At 59.1% G+C, this 26,820-nt stretch overlaps 1 protein-coding gene and 1 long non-coding RNA gene across 4 annotated transcripts; one reads left to right on the forward strand and one right to left on the reverse strand.

Annotated features, from left to right (window-relative positions):
- Positions 1 to 236: 236 nt before the first annotated feature.
- THBS2 (thrombospondin 2) lies at positions 237 to 24,959 on the reverse strand. Of its 2 annotated transcripts, none has more exons than XM_058735940.1 (22): positions 24,632 to 24,959; positions 22,015 to 22,086; positions 19,833 to 20,389; positions 18,605 to 18,689; positions 15,931 to 16,127; positions 14,761 to 14,901; positions 14,131 to 14,227; positions 13,522 to 13,692; positions 13,206 to 13,382; positions 12,363 to 12,536; positions 11,550 to 11,677; positions 11,327 to 11,479; positions 10,652 to 10,870; positions 9,629 to 9,736; positions 8,882 to 9,041; positions 7,528 to 7,646; positions 6,740 to 6,974; positions 5,000 to 5,227; positions 4,275 to 4,546; positions 3,724 to 3,821; positions 3,173 to 3,312; positions 237 to 2,211 (listed from the first exon to the last, which is right to left on the reverse strand). In XM_058735940.1, exons 2-22 carry the CDS (start codon positions 22,064 to 22,066, stop codon positions 2,204 to 2,206), a joined length of 3,519 nt encoding a protein of 1,172 aa, XP_058591923.1. In that variant the 5' UTR covers positions 22,067 to 22,086; positions 24,632 to 24,959; the 3' UTR covers positions 237 to 2,203. The 2 variants fall into 2 exon arrangements, with proteins under 2 accessions (XP_058591923.1, XP_058591924.1); XM_058735941.1 differs by lacking the exon at positions 24,632 to 24,959 and adding an exon at positions 23,212 to 23,243.
- On the forward strand, positions 9,037 to 13,528 carry LOC131515206 (uncharacterized). Of its 2 annotated transcripts, XR_009263514.1 has the most exons (4): positions 9,037 to 9,302; positions 12,276 to 12,487; positions 12,722 to 12,785; positions 13,328 to 13,528. It is a non-coding gene; the product is annotated as an uncharacterized LOC131515206 (long non-coding RNA). The 2 variants fall into 2 exon arrangements; XR_009263513.1 differs by lacking the exon at positions 9,037 to 9,302 and having other exon boundaries at positions 11,559 to 12,487.
- Positions 24,960 to 26,820: the final 1,861 nt, after the last annotated feature.

The raw sequence follows: 26,820 nt of genomic DNA on the forward strand, positions 1-26,820 counted from the left end.
TACTGGCCATGTCCCGCTTGGCTGCGGGGCTGCCCCACACGGGGTTTCCTTCTCCACGACGACCCCAAACCTACACCCTAACCTCGGTGGGGGGGGTGGGGGGCAGAGCTGGGACCTGCAGACAAACGGGCTCACGTTGAGGGGAGCAACACTTCACCCCCTCCCTGTTGGGGTATGTCTCCCTTCCCCCCAGCAGGAACCCTGCTAATTCTTCTTAAAAAAGGGAAAGAGATTCGTTTATAGAAAACCTTTTTACAATTTATTTCCTGTTATTAATCTTTAAAGTATAAAAATGAGGCTGCAGCTAGATAAAAGCAGGGTTTCAGTGGTGAGATTCTGACCATGTGAACAAATAAATAAATATTTACAGTCTTTGGCAAAACAAATGAAGTTTCATCAATCTGGAAGAGAAGTTTGTTCAAAAAAAAAACATAAATAATTTACTGAAAAAATATGGTACATTCTAAATATTCACATCATCATCGCACAGCACTGCGTTGTTCGTCCGAGCGACAGCAACACGGACACCTGTGCACTCTCCGCGGCCGTTACATTTAGTCCAGTTCCCAAACCCCCGCCGTCTGGGAACACAGCTCCAAAAACTAAGTGGAAAGTGCAGCAAAACAAAAAGTCAACCTCAAAGGAAGCGACAAACACAACTTTATCAAATGAAATGTGCAAGTCAGGACAAGAGTTATGGATCCTCTGTATTCCACACTATGGAATCGAGATAGAAACATAGAAACGAGATCACTATGAACAGAAAGGGGAGAAACATTTGCCCGCATCAGACAGGTAAGACAAACTTCTCTTATTAAACCCCTTATGTGGAGGGAGATTAATATTTCCTGCAGAAAGAACATGCAATTTAAAGCGAAAACGAAAAAACAAAAACAAAAAAAAACAAAAAAAAATCGTGTATATCATTGTATGACTGATTAACAGGTGTGTCTGGCAAGGCTTGATGCTGATTTTTCTTCAGCATTTAAGGTTTCAAATCCTACGTACAGCAGAGAACAGGGGCACATACTGGATTAGTGTGTTGGCAACAGTATAAATTAAGGTTCCTTTATCAAGTCTTCGTCATCATTTATTTATTCCCCTTCATTTGAAACACGCTTTGTCGTGACAACAGCATATTGTAAAGCTTGTATCTCGGCAGGAAGGTATTTCCTTGTAACTACATCTTTGTATCATATGTGTGCTCTACGTGTATCCCTAGAAATCATGCTATACGTGTGTTACTTGACACATTTAAAATAAGTTATGGTGAATGAAGCTGCATCCTAAAGTCATTTAATAAATATTAACATTTCTAACTGGAACCTTAATGAAAAGTGTTGCCAAACTAGGTAAGCAACTTTTGCAGAGTTGCAAAGCCCAGAGGAGGAATTAGATGCTAAAGTGCTCTTGCTGACGCGTGGTCTGGAGCCGGGCCCCGGAAAAGACTCACGCAGAGACCCTGGCGCTCAGAGAGCAGAACCAAGGGACACGCGGAGTTCCCTCCAGCCCACCGCGGTGGGAGCGCCCACTTCTCTCCGCTAACTTCACCAACGGAGGCCAAGTACGGGACTTCGGACTCCACCGCTGTGGGGGGCGGGGGGGGACAGTGGGGGAAGGGGCTTCCGTTTGTCCTCGTGACCACCACTCAAGTTCCAGTTAGAGAGCTGGCCCCCCACGTCGGACGAGATCTCCCGACCTCTGCTACCAGCACGACTCCAGACTCCGTGAACCCGACAGGACTGGCTGCTGTGGGACAGCTCGGACCCAAGAGTGGAAATGGCTTTAAGCACTGAAAGTCGTGCAGCGATATTTTTTTCTGCTTGATTTATGATAATGGCTTGCGCACAATATTCCCTTCAACTCCATATACACATAAATACAGTAAGTAATTACATTTTATATGTAAACGTCATTCTTTTTAAACAAACAAGAAGCGATGTAATGCCGAGCTCAATTGTCGCTGCACGGAATCTCCTGCATCATCAAGCTGTCTTCTGGGCCGGACGTTCACCTGTGGGGCCCACGACCAGTCCCCTCTGAAGGCGCTTGGGCGTGGGGTTGATGTCGGTGAAGGACCCCCAGCGTCAGGGTCAAGGACGGGAGCTGCTGCTAAAGAGAGCGAAGCCGGAAGCACCAGCACAGACTAGGGGTCTAGGCAACAGCGTCTACAGTACGTTTCTGGAAATGCAGCCGGTCTTGTTTAGACATCTACAAAATAAACAATACACAGAACGAGGGTGGCTGCACCATGGGTTTTGCTTCGTTTTGTTTTGTTTTACCTGCAACCAAAATATCATTTTAATTTTAAAAAGCCTCCACAGTACGGACGGGTGTGCGAAGGGTGGCGTGTGTGGGAACGCGTCGGGTCTTTGCCCCGCGGAGGGCTGAGGAGACTTCGCCAGAAGCAATGTGCTCGCGTTCCCTTTCTCCCCTTGTGGGGAATTTTCAGTGTGTGAATTTTGAGAAGCATCTCAGAGCCTCACTGACCTCATCTGTAGGAGGGAATGTTTTCATGTCCTCGTGAAGGTATGGGGTCAGACACTACGGTGAGCCAAGTATCTTTCTAGACAGATAACTACAGAGGACCCCCTCCCTCCCTCCCTCCCTCCCTTCCCCTTTCCTCCCCCTTCCCTCCCTCCTTCCTCTCTCCCTCTTCCTCCTTCCCTCCCTCCTTCCTCTCTCCCTCTTCCTCCTTCCCTCCCTCCTTCCTCTCCCTCTTCCCTCCTTCCCTCCCTCCCTCTTCCCTCCCTCCTTCCTCCTTCCCTCTTTCCTCCCTCCCCCTTCCCTCCCTCTTCTCTCCTTCCACCTTCCCTCCTCCTTCCCTCCCCCCTCCCTCCCTCCCTTCCCGTTTTCAGCAAAGGTAGCAATCTAAAATCTAAAATGCCGTGGGGGGCCCAGAAGCTGTAAGGAATGCACAGTCACAGGACGGAACGCAAGGTGAATGCGCAGAGCCTGGGGATAACTGGAAAGTGTTTGCTCCGCCAGAGACATTCGCATTCAGTTTAAAACAAACACGTAACGAAACAGGACACGACGCAAGCCAGCAAACGATGCGGCTGCCATCGGCGTATTGCCGTGACGTGCCTTTCAAGGCACGAAAGTTACATGCATGTCTGTCTCTCCCCCACTCTGTGCCACAAGCCGCCCACAGAGCCGCGTTCTCACCCACCTCGGCATTCGTATTTGAGGTCTGAGAAATAGACCATTTCCTGCGAGAACACAAACAGACCCAGCCGCCCGCCGGCATACGTTTGGTCATAGACGGGTCCCGAGTCCGCCATGACCTGTTTTCCTTCATGCACTAGGACTCTGAACACAGGGGTGCGGGGGAAAGAAACAAGGTGTGAATGGCAGAGGGCGGGAGGTCCGTCCTCACGGGGCGCCGCCCCAACACCCACCCCTCCCTGCGACAGGTGCTTCAGCCTCAGCCAGAGTGCTTTCCAGTCCCCACCACCTCGGCCTCCCTCCCCGTGGCCTTCGGGTGACACTGAAGCCACGTGCGCTGGGCCCACCCTCTAGGCCGGAGCCTAGGTGGTAGGGAGGGGGCCCCGACCTAATGCCTGGAGCAGGACCCCACGTGCTGAGGGCTCCCTGACGGGAGGGCAGCACGTGGGCGAGGAAGCCTCACGCTCAGACTGTGAGTCTGTGCCTCCCCCATCCTGGCCTCTCACTAGTGCTGGGGACACTGGGTGGAGGTCGCTGGCACTGGGCCACCCTCACCTTATGTAGCCTGTCTTCGGTCTGTGGGTCAGATGCCACCTGTAAGCAGTGTAGTCTTTCCAGCCAACGTTTTTGGGGTCGTGCCATAACGTGCGCACCTGAGAAAACATCAGTCTTGAGTACGGGTGCCGTCTCCCAGCACGGACGGGAGCGCCTGTGGCTCACGCGGCCATGAGCCTCGGGAGCGGACCCGAGTCCGCCGACAGGGGCCAGCAGGTCAGCGCCACCGGCACAGGCGTCAGAGCCAGAGCCACGGGTGCGATTCCGGATCCCCTGCTTCCTCAACGTGGGACCTTGGGCAAAACAGTGGGCCTTTGAAAACCCAGTTGTCCTCACCTCTAGAAGACAGTAGAAGCACACGTAACTTACAAGAGGATCATCGACCGTGTTTACGGAAACACCAAGACCAGGCATGGCGTCTTTAATCAGGCAGGCAGCTCAGTACGGGACTGTTAAAATTACTGTCACTTGGGTTACAATTAAGGAAAACACAAAGGCTGGGCATCTTCGGGGCGAGAACGGCTCTCTTGAGCGTGCTCCCGGCGCCTCACCTGGCCTTGCGTGTTCCCGGTATGCCACAGCGCGTTCCTCAGGTGCTCGCCGGTGCCCGTGGTGGAGTTCACCACCTTGAGGGACACGCCCGAGTAGCCGTAAGCCCGCGTGGGCTGCTCTTCCCAGTAGGTCTGGGTGACCTGCTTCCACATGACCACGTAGAAGCGGCTGCTGGACTGGTAGCCGAAGACAAAGCCGGCGTAGTCATCGTCCCGGTCGGTGTTGACGTAGAACGTGCCGCTGAAGTCCACGGACCCGAACTCGTCAAAACCTGGATGTCAAAGGGGACTTTCGGTGGTGAGGTTCAGGCGGGCCCGGCCCCGGAGGACGTGCCCGGGTCGGCCCCGGGACCGGCGGGCCCGGGCCGGAGGAGGCTGGGCTGGGCCCTTGTCTCACACCCACCTCCGCTTCCTGGCTCTGGGGTTCATGAATGTCTGGGATCTAACTAACATCTTCAGACCCCACTTCCCGAGTCTGGCAGACCGTTACTGTATGACATAGTATCTTGTAAATCAAATCCACACATAAGATGGCTAACTGAGCACGACCTCACGGATGCCTGCTTCCCCATTCCCTCCGTCGAGACCATCTGGCAGGCGTGGAAGGACGGGCACCCGAGAGACCACCCTGACCCCACCACACGGCTCTACAGAGCCTCCCGCGTGCCCCGTGGGCACCCTGCCCCCAGGAACCACGAAGGGCGGTGCGAATCTCGCAGGCTCACCGACAGCGATGCCGGGGTCCGAGTTGGCCGTCTGCACCAGCTCCTTGCCCTGATGGCGAATGACCCAGTTGGGGTCGATCTGAGTGGTGCCCTTCGGGTCCAGGTGGACCATCTGGAAGTTCCTGAAGTCGGTCTCGCTGATGGCACTGTTCTCGGGACACACGTCATCGATGTCTGGGATGCTGTCGTTGTCAAAGTCGTCTTTGCAAGCGTCCCCACGCCCGTCCCCTGGCGGCGGATAGAAAGAGAACACACGGTGGGAGGCTGGCCGTCAGCCTTTCCTCGGTGCTCTGTGGGGCCCTCGTGCTCATCCTCCCTACTGCGTGGGGCTGGGGGGCTCCCGGGAGCCTGGCGCGGTGCTCAGAGTGTGGACAGCAGGCTCCTGCTCACCCCCGCGTGTGTCCCCCGAGACTCGGCCTCAGGCTGGGGGTGGGGGGCGGGGGGCGGGGGCTGCACCTCCAGCTTATTCTCTGACAGGTTCCAGAACGTCTCCTGACAACTTTCATCATCACCCTTGCCTGAAACCTATTCGGATTTACAGCGGAGCTCTTACTCTACCAATGACTCTCCTTGGGGAGGTACAGACTTTTCTCTGGAACCTTCTTCTCAACCTGTCCAGGGAGGTGGTGGGCGGGGTGCGGGCCTGGCAGGCCCCCAGATCACCGGTGGGGGGAGGCGCGGGGGGCCTTGGCCTGTGACCCCCACAGCTGTCCCGTCCAGGGGACGGACGTTAATGTTCTCAGCGATAGCTCGTTTCACCAGGAGAACAGGCACGGAGCCCGGCTGATTCCCGCCGCGTCCTGCGGGGTCTGCTGGGCTGAGCGCACCTGAGGCCCACGCTCGCTCGCGCAGGAGGAGCCGGAAAGCACACCGCGCGCTCAGGGCCGGCCTCTCCCCACCCCGGCCCGCCCCCGGGGCTCCCGCGGGTCAGCTTGAGCCGAGCCTTGCTCGCTCCAGGCAGGGTTCCCGCCCCCTGCTGGAGTCGGCCGCGTGGCTCTGCGGTGACCCCCGGAGCCGCCCTCAGATCCCTGTGAGTCACGTTGGCTCGGACGCCCACACCCCGTCTCAGGTCCCAAAGGCTGGGCGGCCCACACGCGCGGGGGCCCCCGAAGCCACCTTCTCAAGGCTCCCCCGGGACCCCCGAACACGGCGTGCACCTGGCCGCCTACTCCACACCCTCCCCGTGGCCCCACTTCCTCAAGACCCTGCCCCCGACGCTGCCCACTGGTTGCGGGCCGCGCGGGGAGCCCCGTTCCTTTTCCTGACGTTTCACACCCCCTTCTCCTTTGCTTTGTCCTTGAAAGAATAAATCCCCAACCCTCTCTGAGCCCAGATCCCACCTCATCCCGCTCGTGACAGGCACGTCTCTGCAGAGACCGCTCATAGCTTCTGCGTGGAGCCTATGGGCTGGCGGGCACGCGCGAAGCTGCTGCACAGGGGCGGGGCACGGATCGCCGGAGGGGGCGGGGCACGGATCGCCCGAGGGGGCGGGGCACGGATCGCCCGAGGGGGTGGGGCATGGATCGTCCGAGGGGGCGGGACACATACTGTCCGAGGAGGCGGGGCACCGACCGCCCGAGGGGGTGGGGCACAGATCGTCCGAGGGGGCGGGACACATACTGTCTGAGGAGGCGGGGCGCCTGCCATCTGATGGGGCGGGGCACGGATCATCCGAGGGGGCGGGGCACAGATCGTCCAAGGGGGAGGGGCATGGATCGCCCGAGGGGGCGGAGCACCTACCATCGGAGTCCTCCTGGCCAGGGTTGGAGACAAGCCGGCAGTTGTCCCTGTCGTCTGGGACCCCGTCGTTGTCATCGTCTGAGTCACAGGCATCGCCCTGGCCGTCGTGGTCGTGGTCGGCCTGGTTGGCGTTGGGGATGTAGGGGCAGTTGTCTTGGTTGTTCTGGTGGCCATCGTCGTCGATGTCATCATTGTTGTCACACTGGTCTCCCACGAGGTCGTTGTCCATGTCAGTCTGGGGGACAGGGCAGGGAACGGGCTGAGCACCTGCCGGGTGGACGGGCGCCAGGCTGGTCGTGGCCGCAGACCTTGGGGCTGGGCCGCCCCCTGCTGCAGACGAGCAGTGGAGTCTGTGACTTGGGCGGCACCCTGTGTGACCCAGCTACATGGACTCGCTTCCCGGAAAGAAGAGGTCGGAGAAGCAAGCGCCTTTGTGATGTCATCTGCAACAGTGCATCCCACATAGGACAGCAACACCTTACGTTCTGTGTCTTCCAGAGGCAAGTCTGGAAGAGAAGCCAGTCCCCATGTTTGTGTCAGGGAAACAGGCAGATAGCAGAGGGCGGGTGCCCGGTCCCCTCAGACAGGGAGGGCCCACGAACGCAGCCGTGGCCGCCGAGATTGAAGCCTGCTCAATAAGTTTTCAATTGAAATTATTGAAAAGCCCACGCTGTCCCTGCGTGGCAGCACTAATGGAAAGCCACAAAGACACATATATCCATGAACGATTAGGTGCCCTGACCCCCCTTCTGCTCACACACACCCCCATCGGTCACCTAATCAATTACCTGATCAGGGTTGTGCACCAGGGGACAGTTGTCACAGTGATCGCCCACGCCATCCCCGTCTGTGTCTCTCTGGTCCGTGTTGTAGACGTAGGGACAATTGTCCCGCTCGTTGAAGACGTCTGCAGATGTTCGGGGAAAATGAGTGTGCTAGCTTAGAAAGAGCACAGAGCTTTTCCCGGCACATTAAGTAACTTACAGCCGAACTTCGGTTTCGTAAAAAAGGAGCTAAGAATACGGGAAAGTGTAAATATTATCCGATCGTGAAAGACCATATGTCAGGTTTCCCATTGAAGCCCAAGATGCCTTAGTTTAAAACAGAGCCACTCTCGGAGGCTTCCGGGTGATTCTGCATGGCAAGGAGCTGTCACCCGTGTTCACACGTGTCACCTCTGAGCTCCCCGTGTCGAGTCTTTCCCCCGGATCCATTCCACAAACAGGCCGCGAGCCCGTAGGAACTGAGCATGGACATGCTACACGGAGGAGCGTGCCCACGGCAGAGGCTGGCAGGTGCAATACCTTACTTCAAGAGCCCTGGAAGTGGATAGTGGATCCCAGGACACTGGGGCCGTGAGAAACCTGAATTTACAGGGGCAGCAGCAACCCCGTCCGATGGCACAGCCAACCCTCACGATCGCTGCATCTAGAGGAGCGCGCGAGACGGGCCGAGGCTCCTCTCGCCCGGGCCAGGTGGGGCCCGAGGGAGCAGGGCAGGGGGCAGCGCGAACAGACCCCCAAGAAGGGCTGGCGTGCGCTCCAGCCGCTGCCGAGACACAGAGAGGCGTGAGTCGGCTCAGCCTGCAGACGCCTGGTGGGCGGCGGGCGACCACTGCCGCTGGCGGATGGGCTCCTTTCCGGGGCACCGGCCTCTCTGGCTGAATGTGGCCTGATGGTGTCCGAGGCTCCTAACAGCCGGGGACGCTCGGGGTGCTTTGCCATGGCCGTGCCGTGAATAGCTGGAAGTAAGGGTGTGGGCAGAAAAAACAGGGCGGCAGACGTGCCTGCCTGCAGTGTGGTTTGGTGAGGACACAGGACCGAACACTTGGACCTCTGATGGGGACGCGGTTACAAGTGCCAACAGGGGACACAAGCGTGAAGGACACGGGGCACAGGACTAGGGGCCTGGGTCACAGAAGGAAGATGCCACATCCGTGGTTTCACGAAGGGAGTTCCTGAGGCTGGCGACCCCGCCAGCGACCCCGGGAAGGACGGGCCTGGCGAGGCTGGGCTCCCGCGAGAACAGCTTAAGGCACCGTCTACCCTGGCACCGGTCTGCAGGTGCGACTGAGCCTGTGTGGCACCCACGGGACGGAGCGCCAGGCGGCAGACACGCGTCCGCGGCAGGGGCAGAACTGACCGTCTCCGTCAATGTCCACGGAGCACGCGTCGCCCTCGCCGTTGTTGTCCGTGTCGATCTGCGCCGGGTTGTGCACATACGGGCAGTTGTCACAGCGGTCCCCGACTTCATCTTTGTCATAGTCGAACTGACGGGGGTTGAAGAGAAGCTGGCAGTTGTCCTACGGAAAGGCAAGGGAAGAGGTTGGGACACCGCGAGGACATCTGACACCGCGAGGACGTCGCTGGGCTGCACATCACTCACTCCGGGAGGATCAGGCGACCCACACGGAGCCAGTCGGCCTCGGCCCCGCGCTTTCCTGCCGTCAAACCACTTTCTGATTATTTATGCGTCTGCTGCTGAAATGGAGAGATTTCATGGCAGAGACGACATAACCGTATACGTCACGCTGAGAACAGGTCTGCCAGCGTCACGTGAGCGAGTGGGTGAGGGGTTAGTGGGTCAGGAGAGGCAGGTGTGGTGAGGCTGTGCGGAGACAGGCAGCCTAGTCTGTCCCTTCTGTGAATGTGAAGTCACCTGGTGGATAGTTTCCCCACAGGTTTCAGTAAAGGCAAGCACATCACTCATGGTGGGGACAGCGGCGCCCCAGCTGGCACCCACAGGAGGGCAGGCGGTCCCCTGCACGCAGACGCCCACGGCCAGCCGCGCTGGCCGGTCACCGCACGCTGCACACGGCCTGCGCCCTGTCAGGGCTGGGTTGCGTGTGCGGGGCCCCCGGGACAAAGCTCTCCTCCCCGCCACCCCCACCTTCTCATCGTCCACGCCATCATTGTCGTCATCATCGTCACAGGCGTCACCGGTGCCGTCCTTGTCAAAGTCTTCTTGCCCGGAATTCGGCAGCAGGGGGCAGTTGTCCTGCAATCAGAGGGCACACACGAGTCATAACAACACTCGGGGGGGCGGAGGGTAAACCCTCGGGCACGGAGCTGACGGTGCCAGGGTCACGCGCTGTCCTCAGTGGGGGCGAGGCCAGGGACACGCGTGTTTCTCCTCAAGGCTGCCCTGGAGACGCCGCACCGCCGCCCATGCTTCCAGACCAGGGAAGCTCGTGCCCCGTGCCCAGGACCCCGGCGGCCACGGGAGAGCAGAAACCCAAGGAGAGGGAGGGGCTGCCGCTCTGGAAGCCTGGAGGAGGGCCGAACCCCCGGAGACCTTTCACGTCCCGACGTCAGAGTCCCATTCTGCACATTCGCACCCTCCGCCCTCCTCAGCCAACAGGTGCCAGCAGTCAAGCATAGACCTCTGTTCAGAATCCAGGGCATAGAGTCCAAATCCTCTCCCCCGTGACCGGCGTGATTAGAAAAATCACTTGGCTTCAACGAGCCGAGTTGTAATTCAAACCTGCGTGGCAGTGGTGAAGCGTGTATTTCAGTCGTGTTCACCCTTGGGTCTCAGAAGTTCCAGGGTGGCCTCCAAACAGATCCACAGGGACCTAGGTCCCATCGAGGCACAGCTCCTGGGGCCTGTCTGCGGCCAGCGAAGGGTTGGTGGCCCGGCTCCCCTAGTCCCATGAACGTGGGCGAAACCTGAGTTTCTCCAGCAAGTTCCCTCACTGAGAGCAGAAGCCCAGGTGGAGCGGGGGTGCAGCTGGGAACCATCTCGCACCCCCAGCTCTTCAGACCAACAGATGGTCTGCAAGTGGCCACAGTGGCCCTGAATGGGACTTCCTGGAGCCAGTGGGAGGTGGGATGGGGGGAGCGGCGGGGGGAGCAGAGGGTGGAGGGGAGGCAGGAGGTGGAAGTGGGGGGGAGGCAGGAGGCCAGCGCTCACCTTGATGCAGTGGTAGGTGGCATTGGTGGAGCACACCAGGTTCTTGTTGGGCCAGCCGTCCAGGTCCGAGTCCTCCCCGCAGATGAGCCCGTCTCCCGCGTAGCCCGTCTGGCACTCACACTTGTACATGGGGTCGCTGAAGTGTCCCAGGTAGATGCACTCCGCGTGCTTGTGGCAGGCGTGAGTCTTGTCTTTGCACGGGTTCTCAGGCTCACACACCTGCGGGAAGGCGGCCTCGTGGTTAGGACGCACCGAGACCCCACCCCTCACGTGCGGGTCTGAGGCGGACGCTCCGGGACAAGGGCAGGGGTGCAGGGCCCCCCCCCCCCCGCCGGGTGCCGCAGGGACCCGGAGCCTCGGAGCTGTGCTCTCTGCTCTCTAGAAGCGACCCTGAGGTCCAAGCCCGCAGGTGACCGTGCGGGGTCGCCAGCATACAGTGGTCACGCCAGTCCTCTCGGGCTCCCTGCGGGAAAGTTCAGGTCTGCCCCCACCAGGCTGATCGGTCAGGGTGGTGGACAGGCTCTGACAGCCCTCCGCCTGCTTCCCAGGAGTCAGCACCCCTTGCCTCCTCGCCCAGGGAGACCGCCTGGTATTCTCTGACTGCCCCCCAGTGCTCTGGGGTCTTCCCGACTGATTTACAGCCTTTTCCCAGAACACAAGCGGTCGGTTGCTCACCTGCTTCTCCGTCCTGGCCACCTCCAGGCCGACGCCAAAGGGCTGGGTCCCTTTGTAGCGAGGGGGGCACGGCAGGCAGTGGAAGCCGGGATTGGTGTTGACGCAGCGCTGGGCTTTGCCCACAGTGAAGCAGACATCGGTGACCACGGCACACTGCGGGATGAGCGGGGGTGAGCACCGACTCCGGCTCCGCGGGCACCCCTTCCCCGGGCCGGGCACCCACCTCGTCCAGGTCCTCACAGTGTGTGCCGTTGCCCAGGAAGCCCACGGGGCAGGCGCCGCAGGACCAGGAGCCGTCTGGAAAGCTGCTGCACTCGGCACCAGGGAAGCACGGGTTGGACAAGCAACCGTCTGCGAAGGACGACACAGAGCGGGGTCGGCTCGGGCGGGCGCACCCGGGAGGCCGCCAGGACGCAATCATCTGCGCCCGGGGAGGCGTCTGTCCAGCACCCGGGTTCAGTAAGGGGAAACTGAGTCACTTGGTACATGCTGGCAACGTGCTTGCCCTCCCAGAATTTATCTTTAAATAGTAAAAGATAGGGGCGCCTGGGTGGCTCGGTCGGTTAAGCGTCCGACTTCGGCTCAGGTCACGATCTCACGGTGCGTGGGTTCGAGCCCCACGTCGGGCTCTGTGCTGACAGCTCGGGGCCTGGAGCCTGCTTCGGATTCTGTGTCTCCCTCTCTCTCTGCCCCTCCCTGATGCACATTCTGTCTCCCTCTCTCTCAAAAATAAATAAACATAAAAAAAAAATAGTAAAGATAGAGGCTACAGGCGCATAGGCGCATGGGTGGCTGACGGGTGATCATCGTCACGCAGGATGTTCCACAAAACCGTGGAGGAGCACGGCTGTTAAAAGCAGTTGTCCTCATGAGCATAGAACTAATCTCTCCCTTCTATATTTCCTACTTTTCTACTTTTTATGTCTTCTATTTTTATGTTTTTAACCAGAATAAAAACACGGTGGCTTCTTCAGAGGGGCTGAAGCGTGCAGACCACAGGGACACAGGCGCTTTCGTGTCCCGCCCGCACACCCACCTACAGGACAGCTCCTCCTATTGCACATCTGACGCTCTTGGACGTCCCCCACGCAGTCCTTGCCCCCGTGCTGGGGCTCGGGGCTGTTACAGACGCGCGTCCGCTCCCGGATCCCTCCGGCACAGGTGACCGTGCAGGCTGACCACGGGGACCAGGGGCTCCACCGGCCGTCGACTGAGGGCAGAGAGCACAGAGGGTCAGCGCGGAGCCTGACCTACACGGGGGCTCCCGGGGTAAGAGCCGGGATGGAGCGGGGTCTCCAGACGTGGGAGGGAAACTGGAAAGAGCAACCTTTCCTGAACCTGAGCTCGGGGGTGATGCGGACGGCAGGTTTCAGCTGGCTTTGTTTTCCCTCCCAGGGGGAGAAGTCCCACAGACCGGGGTCTAGAGGCAGAAAGCTGCCCACACAGGCACACCTGCCAGGTGAGGGGTGCTCGCATCGGAAACGTCCCATGAAGCTCAAGTTCATCTTATTGGACAACTTGGCAGCGAGAGGATCACCCTGCACTCCCCATTTCCCTGGCTGTCTCTGCACTTCGTGAACGGGGCTTCCGGAACAGGGTCCTGGCACCCCGGGGCCCGGGGCCAGCTGGCTGCAGGCTGCAGGGGGCCGTCTCCCGAGACCCCCTGTTCCATGCTGTCTACCCATCCCCCGGTAAAGGCACGTGTCACACTGCCCAGGGGTCAGGCTGACTTGTCCCTTAGTTAGCAGTAATTTAACTGAGCTGGTTCACCATCAGGATGTACCCTCAGGCCAGCTCCGGCAAGGAGCCAGCCAGGGGACAGCACGTCTCTTCTGCCCAGTCCTGCGCTGGGCCCACCCCCCGCCTCCACCCCACTTACTTGGACACGGGGTGCCCTGGCAGCCTTTGGTCTCCCGGCCACTCCCCTTGCAATTCTTGCCCCCCATCTGGGGGACGGGCGAGTTGCAGAGCCGGATGCGAGTGATGTTGCCCACGCCGCAGGTCACAGAGCAGGAAGACCACGGCGACCAGTGGCTCCAGCCCCCGTCCTGCCGGACTAGCACACAGAGGAACACGGAGACATCAGGGTGAGGCAGGGGCTGGCCGTCCCAGGCGTCTGCTCACGCCCAAGCCGGAGAGCCCGTCCCTGCGATCTGGCCCCGCCCTGCGGACGAGGAGTGGCCTCTGACACTCACTTCGGTGGTCACACTTGCCCAGGCTGCACGCCCGCGTCTGGATGGACGGCCCCAGGCAGGTGTTGCTGGTGACGTCACACGACCGCCCTCTCTGCTGGGTGCCCGACCCGCAGGTGGTGGAGCACTGGGTCCACTCCGCCCACGGGGACCAGCCCTCCTCGCCGTCCGGCGCTGGTGGGAAGCACAAGGGCCTGTCGGGCCTCTGCCCACCCTGCCACGGACGGACCGCCCGTGAAGTGGCCCACGAGGCAGAGTCCGTGCGCTCGGGAGAGCAGGTGTGCCCCCTCCCACGAGCAGGGTCCCTGGCGGGGCAGACGACCACACCTGGGTCAGGACTCAGAGCTGCTCTCCCCAGCAAGACGGAGGGCACGTGGGGATGCCCACGGAGAGTGACAGAAGCCAAGAGGCCTACTGTCCCCGCTCTGCACTGCTCCCTCCCTGCCAGGTGACACGACAGGACCCTGAACTCCGAGGTCGTGGGTGTGGACGGCCTCGGGGTGAAGTGGCCCTGATCCCTCCCCTCCATCCCGCTAAGCCCTTCCACCGCCTGCGGGTCACCAGGAAGATAGCAAACAAGCAAGAGGCGTTCGAGGCTCCTCGAACACTAACAGTGGAAGCAGGAAGGACAGCATTCTCCCTCCACGAAGGACGGGTTGGCACAGGTCGCCGGCGGGCAGGTGATTTGGTGGCAAACGGTTTTAAATTTCTGCAAGCAGAGAAAGGTGTCTGTGTGGCCCTCGTCTCCAAAAGCAGGCGTCAGGGCAAGGGCGGGACTCAAGGGCCGGGAGGGCGGCTGTGCCCGTCCCGACGCCGCAGGCCCTGGAAACAGAGGAGGGCCTTCCGCACACCGCAGGCCGGGGGACCAACCTGGCGTGCGCTGCCCGACCCCCGAGGCTGCCATCGTGAGAACGGGGTGCGTTCGCCAAGGGGAAGAGGCTAAGCTACCCACTGACCTCTGTGTGGGCAGTGACCTGCACCCCCAGGCCCCCAGGAGCGGCCTGAAGCTGCACACGCCCGGCCCCCTCCCGCCTCCCGGGAGACACGAGCCGGACCGGTCACCTCCTGGAGCTTGTCTCTCGTGTGCCACGCGGTGAGGTGGGCTGGAGCCCTACTTACGGTCGGTGCCCCGTGCCCGCCCTCGTATCAGCTGTCCCGGCGCACCTGCGCGCGTTTGCGGCCAGCAGGGGAGACCGGGGAGCCCGCCTCCCTGCCCCGCGCAGAGGTGTCCCCGGCCCTCACCTTGCAGGTGCATTTGGTGCAGCTGTCTACCACCCAGGTTTCATTTTCCGCGAAGAAGCGGCCGTCCTGCCAGCAGGCGGACATGTTCCTGGTCTTGGGCGGGCCGCCGATGAGCTCCCAGAGGACCTGGTTGTCGTTGGACTGGAAGATCAAGGGAAACGTTTACGTGTGGGCGGAAGCAACGTCCTCATCGCGCTCACAGAGGGGAGAGGAGGCTCCTCCCTCAGGGAAGGGCGCCCCCGGCCCGCGTAGCACCGACTGCCTTGCGGCCGGCTCTGCGGGAGGAGAGCTGGGGCCACGTGAGGCCTCGCCACGCGGGGTCACGTCCCAGCGATCCCAGCGGGCTGCCGACCGCCTGTCACCCTCCAGGGGTGCTCCACTCACGTGGCCGCGTCCCACGGCGTCTGCCCGCCCTCCTCTGAATCCCTACCTCTTCCTCCTGCACACGGTGGGTGCTCAGCGGGAGGCAGTGGGTGCGGGCGGGGGTACTGTTTGAACTCTTGCCCCCATTCCTGCCCCAGGGGCACACACCTGCTGGAAAGTTCCAGAAGAGGCACAGCCTCCTCCGGGTGCTTCCCCACCCGCGTGTCCTGGCCGTGCCCATTCTCCTGACTGCCCACGGAGTGAGGGTGATCAGGTCCCACCCCATCCCCAGCCCCTTGACGTGGAGCAGAGGGTGGGGACGGCTGCCCGCCGAGCGGCTGTGCGACGCCACCAGGGCGTGAGGCGACCCCAGACCTGCAGACCTTCCCAGCCACTCTTCCCCGCTGCCCCTGTCACTTCTGTTAGGCACCATGTGTTCCCGTCCCCTGGGCCCAGCTGAGGGCCTGTCTCGGATCACGCAGCTACAAGAACATGGCTCCCATCAGTGCCCTTTTCTAAACCTGAAGGGACCCAAGACGGTGTTTTCCTTCTGACGTCCCCTTACGTCCCGGACCTGCGGCCAGTCCTCCCACACCCATCCTGTTCAGGCTCGGGGACACGAGCATCCCCCGGGTAAGAGCCATCCTGGAGGACATGGAGCCACAGGTATCTGTCGTTCAGGGTCCTCTGCCGGCCCACCTGCCCTCCACTGCCCTGCGCTTGGGCCAAGCACCTTGTCAGTGCGTCAGAGGGGGCTTGCGGGTGAGGTCGCGCCTGTATGGCAGGAAGCAGCCGCCAGGCACCCACCACTTTCCGCAGGTTCTCGTGAAGCTGGTTCACGATGACGTGCAGCCCCGACAGCTCGGTGATCATGGTGCCCAGTTCCTCGCAGGAGCGTTCGCACACCTCCGGCCTCCTGTGCGCGCCTGGGCCCGCGTACTCCGTGGCCACCTGAGGGCTCAGGTGCAGGGTCTCCGTGTTCTCGCTGATGGCGTTGGCTTCGGCTGCGGGAAGCAGTGGGTGCAGTGAGCACGGGGGAGAGCGGCCGCGCAGACGTGGGCTTAGGACGGAACGAAAGAGCGAAACACCGGGGCTGGGGCTCTGCACCCACATGTGGCTCAGGCAGAGGAGAGGTGACCACCTCCTTTGCTGACAGCCGTCCCTGTGCCCCGGAGCCTGCTCCCCAGCACATGTCCCCGCAGCTCCTCGCTCACCCTGTTCTCTATCCAAACACCCTTTGTTTTGGCCACTCGCTCCGCATCAAGATGGAGGCAGCCGGCGGTCTTCATGCCAAGAAGTGTCCACCAAACCTCACCTGCCTCTCCCTCATTCCCGTGTCCTCTGGAGGGAAGGGCAGACGCCCTCAGAAGCACGAGCTTGGGGACTCCCCCTCGCTGCCCCTGAAACCGCACAAACCCCCTGGGGCTCTCGCATCGGACGTACGTGGCCAGGACACAAACAGCAAACCACTTGGGCCGGTCCGGAGACAGGCGTCATCCCCCGAGGGAGCCGGGCCGGCCCAGCCATGCCCCCAGCCCTCCAGTCACTGTCACAGGAGTGAAATGCCCTGTTTCTCTCAGCATCTCACTACTGAGTTACACCTTCTGGAAGCTACAGATCTGCCAGGACTACTGCTGGGGACTTACTACTTGGTCATGAATCCTTGCCACAATCACTCTGACCTCAGGAGTTCCCCTGGCTTACTGCATGGAAAAGGGCACAGACCACATGGACATAAACGCATCAGTCACTGACCATAGGTATCAGATGGGAAGCGGTCCCGCACCCACAGATGTGCCCCGGGGCCTGATTTCAGACAGACCTGAGCAGGACAGGACAACACACAGTCAGGGCGTCTACTCCCCCTGATGAAAGGCCTGGCAGGGTCGCCCGGGGGCAGAGCTGGGACCGGGACCGGGGCGCCCTTCCCCCGCTCAAGGGTGAAATGTCCCCCCCTGCCCACAGAGCAGACCACCAGGCATGACGCTCAGCTTTTACGTAAACACAAGCACAGTCTGTCCGTCAGGGTCCCGAGAGCCGCTCTCTGCCTCCGTGTTGTTGAGCCTTCCCGGAGGGGTTAGTGTCATACGTCTGTTCACTATCTTAGCCCCTCCTGAAACTTTTGCTTTTTAATGACCACTTCCTCCCCCAAGAAAGTCAGCGGCTAAAATCACAGGGGCCAATAGTTTGCACGTTAGCCAAGCTGCAGACACGGGGTGAGGTCTGAGCCGCAGCGGCTGCGGCAAACGAGGGGCCGGTCACAGGAGCCGTTACAAATGTCCCTTCACGCCACAGTCCGGCCAAAACGCGCTGTTCTAATCCTCACCTGCCCTGAATTTCCACTGAGTGAGTGTGGAAGATCTGCAGAGGGACAGAGGACAGGGCAGAGGGACAGGGGACAGGACAGGAGGACAGGGGATAGCCTCAGACAAAGATGAGGACTCCGTGGGGGACCCTCAGCCACCAGCCGGATGCAGGCTGAGGAACAGAGCGGGCTTCCCCACGCCTAAGATGGGGGAGTGACAGCTCCCAGCTCCAGGGGGGTGCGGGTCCCAGAGCCGCACCTGTGCGTTACGGACATCACATCCTATGTATTCCTGACACGCTGATCATGAGAAAACGATTTATCTTTGTCATAATTTACAGTTGACATGAGGAAGGGGCCTCAGTGCAAATAAATCACACCGTGAACCATATTGGGAGACTCTCAGCCCAGGTGGGCACACAGGTGGTCACACACGGCAGCGGTGGGACCCCCGGAGCCTCTGTTTCTTTATGGTAAAATGAACGAGCCTGTCTCTAAGGTGTTTTGAAGATTCAGTGACACACTGAGTTTAAAGAGCCCAGCAGAGTGAACTTCATAAATTAAATGCTCAAGAAAATGTAGGCAATTATGGCTGGAGGTAAATTCAAACTGCGATTAGAGCATTCGATGCAGGATTATCTGTCAATGGTTCAGGCAGCGAAAATGTTTCCAGAATAGGGCTGTGTCAACAGCCGTGAAGAGTGAAGAAAACCTCCATCAACGTAGCCGACAGATACCCATGCTGTTACCCAGAGAGATGATCGTCACCCGTTAACAGACAGGAAAATTTTCGTGTAATCATGTTAAAATGCAGAGATTGGTCTTTTGGTTTATGAAATTGATTATTTTGTATTATTAAAATATGTTCGAAATTACTGTTTCAAGCAGTTTATCATTTTCAGATGTCAGCATGTCCGAGTTGACCAGCTAACTCCTTCAGAGACAATAACGGCACTTTATTACAATATTTTTTCTTAAATCCCCACTAGCCCCCCAATACACATGCACACACACACACACACACACACACACGGGCACGCAAATGCACGTACAGGCGCACTCACCCACGCGCGGATACACGCACTCACACACGTGCGCATACACGCTCCCGTCGCAGCAGAAATCCATCTGAGACGAGAAATGAGATGTGAAATACACTGTTCAAAACACACCTACCTCCCTGACTTTGCTGACAACCTTTCTTGCTTAGAACATCTTCCACTGAGTTTTCGAACACTAAGTAGATGTTCTGCAGCAAACCCTGGAATGCACGTGAGGAGACAAATAGAGCAACAGATACACATCAAACGATGCCAAGCTAAACGACGTTTTAAAAACACAAGATGTCATCTTATTCCTGTGCTGCTACACGCAGCAGCCTGGAACTCTCTTTATCGTGGGTCAGTCTGGTGTCCGGCTGACGGGCTTGGAAGGGCACGCGGTCCCGGACGTGGACACTCGGTCTCAAAGGTGAGCGTCTGTGCTCCCACGGCAGGGCCACGGGGGCTTCCTGACGGCCACCAGAAGTCAGTTCAACAACCGGGTAAGGACGCCAGCCTCGGGCTCAACTGAATTTAAACGCACGATCGTTTCCCCAGAAGACACACGATAACGTGCCAACACTGCGCTGTAGGTTCTAAACCCGTGTGGTTTTAGAAAGATCTTCCAAAAACTATTTTAACATGAACATATTTTAAGATGAACATGGAATTTTTCCCTCATAAACCAACAGCCCTCTCCTGAAAAAGCATGGCTCTTACTCTGCTCTCCTCGCCTCTCAGTGCTAAACGGGGAGTCTGGAGATTACCAGAACATTCCAAGGGGGCCGATTCCTTGGCCACCAAATCCGTCTTCGGCCGAAAAATGACGGCCGTTTGCCCAGGTAAAAAGCACACCGGGACCACGTGCCCTGCCTATTTGTGGTTTAGAAAGGGGTGTGTTATCTGTGCGTGCATGTGTGTGTGTGTGCGTGTGTTGTCCAGGTGAGTGTGAGTGTGCACACATGCGCATGCGTACGGTGTTCGTGCACACATGTGTGTGATTGGGTGTGTCAGCGCGTGCTCTGTGTGTGCGTGTGCACGTGTGTGGTGTTGTCTGTGTGGGTGTGTGCACACATGTACAGTGTGAGCACATGGGTGCCATTGGGTGGGTGGGTGTGCGCACATGCGTGTGATTGGGTGTGGGCGTGTGTATCCATGTGGGTGCGTTTGTGTGCACGCGCGTGTGTGTGTGCACGTCTGTGTGCCTGCACGTGGCGGGAGCCCACGTATGTCTGCGTGGTGCGTGTCTCCCGGGCCTGACCTCTTCCAACACGGCATCACGTTAAGAGATGCCCTTGCCGCTCAGCCCCCAGCAGAGCCCGTCCCCGTGCCTCGTGCCACGGCCGCGACCCTGCTGTACGTACCCGGAAGTGATTGTCTCGAGCAGAGCCTTTGGCCACATACATCCTGCTCTTTTCTGTCCGCAGCCGCTCGTAGAAAGGCTCGTCCAGCGTGAAACTGTCGATCAGGTCGCAGCCCACGTACAAGCTGTAGGTCTCCCCTGTCACCTGCACGGTGATGTTCTTCCACTGGGAGTCAGCCAGGCCCACGTCCTCCAGGGAGATAACGTGCTGAGCGCCGTCTATCCAGTAGGTGAGGTCCAGCGTGTCGGCCGGGCCGTTGGACACGATCTCGAACTGCCTCTGGGAGGCGCCGGGGCCCTCCAGAGCCAGGAGCGTGCCCCGGGACTTGGGGTCCTGCTTCAGGCTGGCCGTGAGAAAGAAGCCCTCTTTCTGCCTCACGATCTTGGCGATCTTGCTGAGGTAATCTGCGCTCACGGGTGGGATGTAGTCAAAGCGGACAAAACGATACGCTGGCACGTTGGGGTCAGGCCCCCGGAACTGCTTGGCCCCAATGGTCTTCCGGTTTATGTTGCTGATGCTGAAAAGGTTGAAGGCGGTGTCCTCGTCCTGGTCACCAGCTGCCCGTGGGGACAGAGCAGGGAGGTTACCGCGGGCACGAACCCGGAGGGGCCTTTTTACACACGGGGCAGCAGACCCTGATCCCAGGGGGTGTCCCCTTTCCGCTGGGTGCTGATGGCAGCTTTTACGCGGCACCGTTACCCCCTCCCTCCCCGGGCCGCTACCCACAGCGGGGCCCCGGAGGCAGCTGCTGCTCGGGCTGCTCGTCCGTGACCGTCCGGGAGCGAGCCGGCGCCAGAAGGCTGTGTCCCGATCAGCCCGCACTCCGCAGCCAGGCCTCCTGGGGGGAGGCGGCGCTGCCCTGATTTGGGCCCTGGGGCACCTTCCGGAACCCGTCCCGCCCCGGGCTCTCTTCCTGCTCTCCCACCCGGCTCTGAGGCTTAGGCGCGGCCTTGCTTCTGCCATTTGATTGCCCAGAAAAAATTCCTGCAGAAGAAATGCGTCTTTGTCCTTGCTATCCACGCTCTCTCCGCCGCTCTCTTATGGAGACCACCTGACTCCCACAAGTTACACTGGTGTCTCCATTTGCGGAAGTTTATCCGCAACCCCGCTGGGCACCCCGGGGAAGGCTCTGAGACAGCGGGAGTCTCAGGCCTGCGAGTAAAGGGCTTTAAGTCACCATCTGGATGACCGGACCTTCCCAAAATGTAACAGGGTAGATGATTCAACGCAATTCACTGAGCAGGACGTTTAAACGAAGCATGGCTTTTCATCCCCTGTGCGGCGAATCAAAGCACGAGCTTCAGAGCTGCTTACAGAGGTGTCAGCCGGCCACCACCTTGGCAGAGCCGCTGGGCAATCCGCCAAAATGCTTAAAGAGTTAACGGCTCTGACTCAGCAACGTTCCTTTTGGAACCTGTCCTGAGGATATAATCTCAAATACCGGGAGAGACGTAGTCACAGCTGGGTTCCCTGTGGCGTCACTTACACTGGCGACGCTGGAGTAATGCTGTACCTGGAGACTGATCTAAACAACAGCACGATCTACCTTTGGATGGAATATTATCCAGTCATTAAAGGCCATGTTGTGTGAAAATAAGCACACGGAAAAACACTGATGTTGCATTTTCAAGTAGGAAAAAAAGTAGGAAGAAAAGAAGTTATAGAACACCAAGCCCTTCCAGCGTTAGAAACTTAGCGTGTAAAAATATAAAAGCTGACTGTGCATGGCCAGTGTTGTGTCACCAGACGAAAGAGTGTGTTTCTCTAATACCTAGATTTTCCAAAAAGAGAGAATTTCCTACTGGGGCACCTGAGTGGCTCAGTCATTTGAGTGCCTGACTCTTGATTTGGGCTCGGGTTGTGACCTCGTGGTTCGTGAGATCGAGCCCTGCGTCAGGCTCCATTCTGTCAGTGCAGAGCCTGCCTGGGATTCTCTCTCCCTCTCTCTCTGCTCCTCCCCCCCCACTCATGCACATGCACTCTCTAAATTAATTAATTAATTAACAAACTTAGGCAAAGATTTAAAAATAAGAAATAATTTCCTCTTACGTGGACTCAGAAGTAAGTAAATATTTATTTAAAAGGAAGTTCTGAATGTTCTACCCTGGTAGGAACCTCAGCCACAGCCTTACCTGCGGGGGCACGAGCGGCTCCGACAAGCAGAGCCACTGTCCACACTCACCTCGCGCGCCGGACGCAGCCCAGAGGGCGAGCAGGACCAGATCCCAGAGCATCCTGCTTCGGCGGAGGAACCCTGTGGACAAGCCAGGCCCTGGTTACGCAGGCGCACAACACGCACGGCAGTGATTTCCAGTGTCGACCGCAGTCTTCACCCACACGAACGTTTACGCGGTTTGTGCCTCGAAACCAGCAGTAAGTGCATTTGTGGGAAGTAAAAGCCGGGTAAGAAACGGGCCTTTCAAGTGGGGCTCTTCCGACTCGAGCTCCTATCATTGGACGAGCATTTGTTGACAAAGCAGGGCGCTGATCACATTCCCAATATTCATGTTATCAGATCTCACGACGACCCGAGAGGCAAATACTATTGTTATCATCTCCATTTTGCGGATGGGTAAGTGAAGGACCGGAAAAGTTAAGCGCTGGCCCAGGCCAAGGCCGCTGGTGAGCGTGGCCAGGCCTGAAACCCAGGAAGTGTGAATTTAGAAAAATTCCGGCACCATCGAGACAATAATCTACGAAGGCACCGTTGAGCAGATGGCCAAGAAGAAAAAAGTCAGGCCTAACTTAGAATAAACCTTAACTGTACGCAGGAGAAATAAACTGAACTCGGTGTGTCCCAACCACAGGAAAACATAGCATTCTACTTAGCAATCACTTTTACTCGGCTGTTCTATTTTCCTGCGGGCCTGTTTTTCCATTCTTGAGGATTTTCAGTTGGCATGGTTCAGGCCAGCAGACGCTGGGCCGGGAGTCAGGAGACCTGGACGGAAGCCCGCTCCGCCGTTAACCCCTGCCCCGCCTCGGGGCTCCCGTGCCAGCATCTCGCAGGGGCGCGCGGGGCACGGAGCTCCCTCCCAGCGGTGGGCGGCATCCGGCTCTGAATCAAAGCCAAACCGGGACCCCGGCCCGGCTCTCAGACGACGGCAAAGCTCGTTAGCGCCTCGGGGTCGCAGAAATCCTAAGGAGTGCCCCCCCCCCCGCCCCCCAGAAGCATCTGGTAAACTGGAAACAGTCATCCTCCTGGGCTGGAGGAATGTTCCCCAGGAGAAGAGGCCACTCTGCAGGCCCCTGGGATCCCTCCGGAGTCCAGCTCCCGCCGCTCACAACCTCCTCACAAACAAGTTGGGGCACCGTTGTTCTCACGTGGCCCCGGCGAGCAAGCCCTCGCGGCCCAACCTCCCTGCCTCAGTTTCCTCACCTGCAGAATGAGGAATAGTTGTGTAAATCCCGTGCCAGACAAGGTCACCGTGAGAAATGAGTTCGGCGAGTTAACACTGTAGAGGCTCACGCGGCACGGTGGGCGCAGAGGCATCTGCTGAACGTGCCGCGTGGCTGTCCCCCTGGCCCGCTTTCCCCGCGGCTCTCCGGGGGGCAGCCGTGCCGCTAATAGGTTCCTCAACGGACTGAGCCACACGCGTCAACACTCGGGTGCTCAGAGCCACACCTGGCGCTCAGTGAGCACCGCGTTCGTGCTTTAGGAGGAAACGGGGCCAGCACCTCCGGAACGCCTCCCCTGTGTCCCCTGGACCAGATGTGTGCCGTCTGTCCCCGCAGAGGGGACAGCTGGCTCTGGCAAACCGGGCTCCGTCCAAAATGTGCTTTTTCAAGTCCTGGGGGCCCAGCTTCCCAAGTGTCAGCTACACAGCGTAAACGGAACTCCGTTCCAACAAAATCAAGCCCTCTGTCCCCTGGAAGCGGAGCATCTCTGGGTATGCACGCTCTGCCGTCGGTCACATGAGTGAGAGGTTCCCACGGTGTCCGGTGGGAGCGCGACGGCGGCAAGGGCACAGCGGGACCAGGAATTCCTGGGCCAGCCGTTCCGTGCCCATGGCTGGCCCACAGCAGCACCCGGGCCGTGTCACGTCCTAGGACACGCAGTCAGGCACCCGGACACACACTCACAGTGTGTCCATGGCTCCATCTTCTCCAAAGACTTTCTGCAGCAGAATGTGATTAGAACTCACACAGATGTGTTCACACCCGTTTGTACGAGCGATCCGAGCAACGGTCACCACCGGGAGGTGTGCGGTCCCTCCCTCGAGAGGGGCTCGGTCACACGGGAGCCTCCTGCCCCCCGTGGCTCAGCAGCGCCTTCTGGTGCCGCCCGGGCCTCTCCTGGTGCTGATCGTCCCCCGCTTGTAGCCACAGCCGGGCGGGGGTCCCCGGGCTCCTCACACACCCACAGTGTATGCTGCTCCTCCCTGATACTCAAGCACACTCTCACTGTCAGAGACGCTTAGAATTGGAGTGTCTGTAACCTCTCTCGTGACCGTTTTCACTTTTTCAGGAGGGCTTTTCTCTAACGCCCTCCTCAGGGTCCCCCATCAATGACCAAGACACAAGCGTGCGCCCCGGCTCACGGGCAGGTACGCTCGCAGAAGGCACCAGGACCGTGGGACCAGACCGCCTCCGAGGGAGCTCGCGGCGCGGCCGCTGCGGACGCGAGGCTTCCAAGTGCGAAGACGCGTTAACGGTCAAGCTTCACCTTACAGCATAGATCGGTTTGCACTTTTCCTTCTCCCTCCTCAGAAACCAAAACAGCCTTTTCTGAAAATTAAAGTACAACGCAATGGCTTTCTAATAACTTTTACAAGGTAAATCTTTTATACAGTTCTTACCTGGGACGCCGAACGGCTGTGGCGAGGGCTGACTGGGTGCCGGGGACGGAGCCCGGAGGACCAGGTCCACGGCGTGCGGAGCGGGGGTCAGCAGCCTCCTCTTTATATGCTCCGGTCTCCTGGGTGGTGCTGTCAGTCAGACCCGGGAGGAAGCGCGTTCAATCCATCCTTCGAAGGAGTGACATAATCCCCCTCCGATCTCGCATTCGCTCCGAGCACCTGGCACACGGGTGCTGGGCTGCCCGCTCCCGCCGGCCCCTCCAGCTGGGGGACGGCAGAGGCGGAGCCACGGGAGAGGGGAAGGCAGGCAGGCGCTGGCTTTTCCTGTCTTCTCTCAGGAAATAAAACGCTATAAATACAACCAGCGAGGTTGGCTGCAACTCCCCTTTTCGGCTTCAGAGACAAAATGCAAGTTCCAGGGTTTAAACAAGTTTCACACCGGCCGGGCTGAGGAGGTCTTTCCAAAGCAGACAAGTCACGACCGAGAAGACGCAAAGCATACGCCGCCGGGGTCGATGTGCTGAGGAAGTTATTCTGTGGCTGAATTAATTTATCATGTGCAGAATAAATATTTAACCTAAAGGGAAGTCGGGAAATGTTACTTTCTGCAGTTAGATGACTAAGAAATAGGACAGAGAGGATCCACATCCCACATCGTGTGCTGGCTGCACCCCTAGGAGGCCTCCCCTGCAGGGGCCCCGGACGGGGCCACGTCCGGCCGCCACTTCATCCCCAGTGGCACAGACAACCCATCATCAGCTTCCGTGGGCTCAACTAACGGGACAGCCTGCAGAATAAAGACTTGTGAATCCCAACAGTGGTAGCAGTCAGACACCCTGCCCTCCCCAGAGCTCACCATCTCCTGGGCCAGTGTGGACAGTGGTCAGAGGAAGGAGGAGGTAGACAGAGGGAGGAGGAGGTAGACAGAGGGAGGAGGTGGACAGAGGAAGGAGGAGGTAGACAGAGGGATGAGGTAGACAGAGGGAAGAGGTAGACAGAAGGAGGAGGAGGCAGTCAGAGGGAGGAAGAGGTAAACAGAGGGAGGAGGTGGACAGAAAGAGGAGGTGGACAGAGGGAGGAGGTAGACAGAGGGAGGAGGTAGACAGAGGGAGGAGGTAGACAGAGGGAGGAGGAAGCAGTCAGAGGGACGAGGAGGTGGACAGAGAGAGGAGGTAGACTGAGGGAGGAGGAGGTAGACAGAGGGAGGAGGTGGAGAGAGGGAAGAGGTGGACAGAGGGAGGAGGAAGAAGTCAGAAGGAGGAGGAGGTGGACAGAGGGAGGAGGAAGCAGTCAGATGGAGGAGGAGGTGGACAGAGGGAGGAGGAGGCAGTCCGATGGAGGAAGAGGTGGACAGAGGGAGGAGGAAGCAGTCAGAGGGAGGAAGAGGTGGACAAAGGGAGGAGGAAGAATTCAGAGGGAGGAGGAGGTAGACAGAGGGAGGAGGAGGCAGTCAGAAGGAGGAGGAAGTAGACAGAGGGAGGAGGAGGTGGAGAGAGGGAGGAGGTAGACAGAGGGAGGAGGAAGGAGTCAGAGGGAGGAGAAGATGGACAGAGGGAAGAAGTGGAGAGAGGGAGGAGGTGGACAGAGGGAAGAGGTGGACAGAGGGAGGAGGAGGCAGTCAGAGGGAGGAGGAAGTAGACAGAGGGAGGAGGAGGTAGAGAGAGGGAGGAGGTAGACAGAGGGAGGAGGAGGTAGACAAGGGAGGAGATGGACAGAGGGAGAAGGAGGCAGTCAGAGGGAAGAGGAGGTAGACAGAGGGAGGAGGTGGATAGAGGGAGGAGGAAGGAGTCAGAGGGAAGAGGAGATGGACAGAGGGAGGAGGAGGTGGACAGAGGGAGGAGGAAGCAGTCAGAGGCAGGAGGAGATGGACAGAGGGAAGAGGTGGACAGAGGGAGGAGGAGGTAGACAGAGGGAGGAGTAGATGGACAGAGGGAGGAGGAGGTGGACAGAGGGAGGAGGAAGCAGTCAGAGGCAGGAGGAGATGGACAGAGGGAAGAGGTAGAGAGAGGGAGTAGGTGGACAGAGGGAAGAGGTGGACAGAGGGAGGAGGAGGCAGTCAGAGGGAAGAGTAGATGGACAGAGGGAGGAGGTGGAGAGAGGGAGGAGGTAGACAGAGGGAAGAGGTGAACAGAGGGAGGAGGAGGCAGTCAGAGGGAGGAGGAGGTAGACGGAGGGAGGAGGTAGACAGA

This window comes from Neofelis nebulosa, chromosome 6 (assembly GCF_028018385.1).
Source record: "Neofelis nebulosa isolate mNeoNeb1 chromosome 6, mNeoNeb1.pri, whole genome shotgun sequence".
In the NCBI taxonomy this organism is placed as follows: Eukaryota; Metazoa; Chordata; class Mammalia; order Carnivora; family Felidae; genus Neofelis; species Neofelis nebulosa.

Excerpts from the sequence above, each read along its gene's own strand:
- THBS2 (XM_058735940.1), bottom strand. The coding sequence starts at position 22,066 with ATGCTCTGGGATCTGGTCCTGCTCGCCCTCTGGGCTGCGTCCGGCGCG. Across the intron at positions 10,871-11,326 it reads TGGCCAGGACGGAGAAGCAG|GTGTGTGAGCCTGAGAACCC; the intron begins GTGAGCAACCGA and ends GCCTTCCCGCAG. Across the intron at positions 3,313-3,723 it reads CCGAAGACAGGCTACATAAG|AGTCCTAGTGCATGAAGGAA; the intron begins GTGAGGGTGGCC and ends CCCTGTGTTCAG.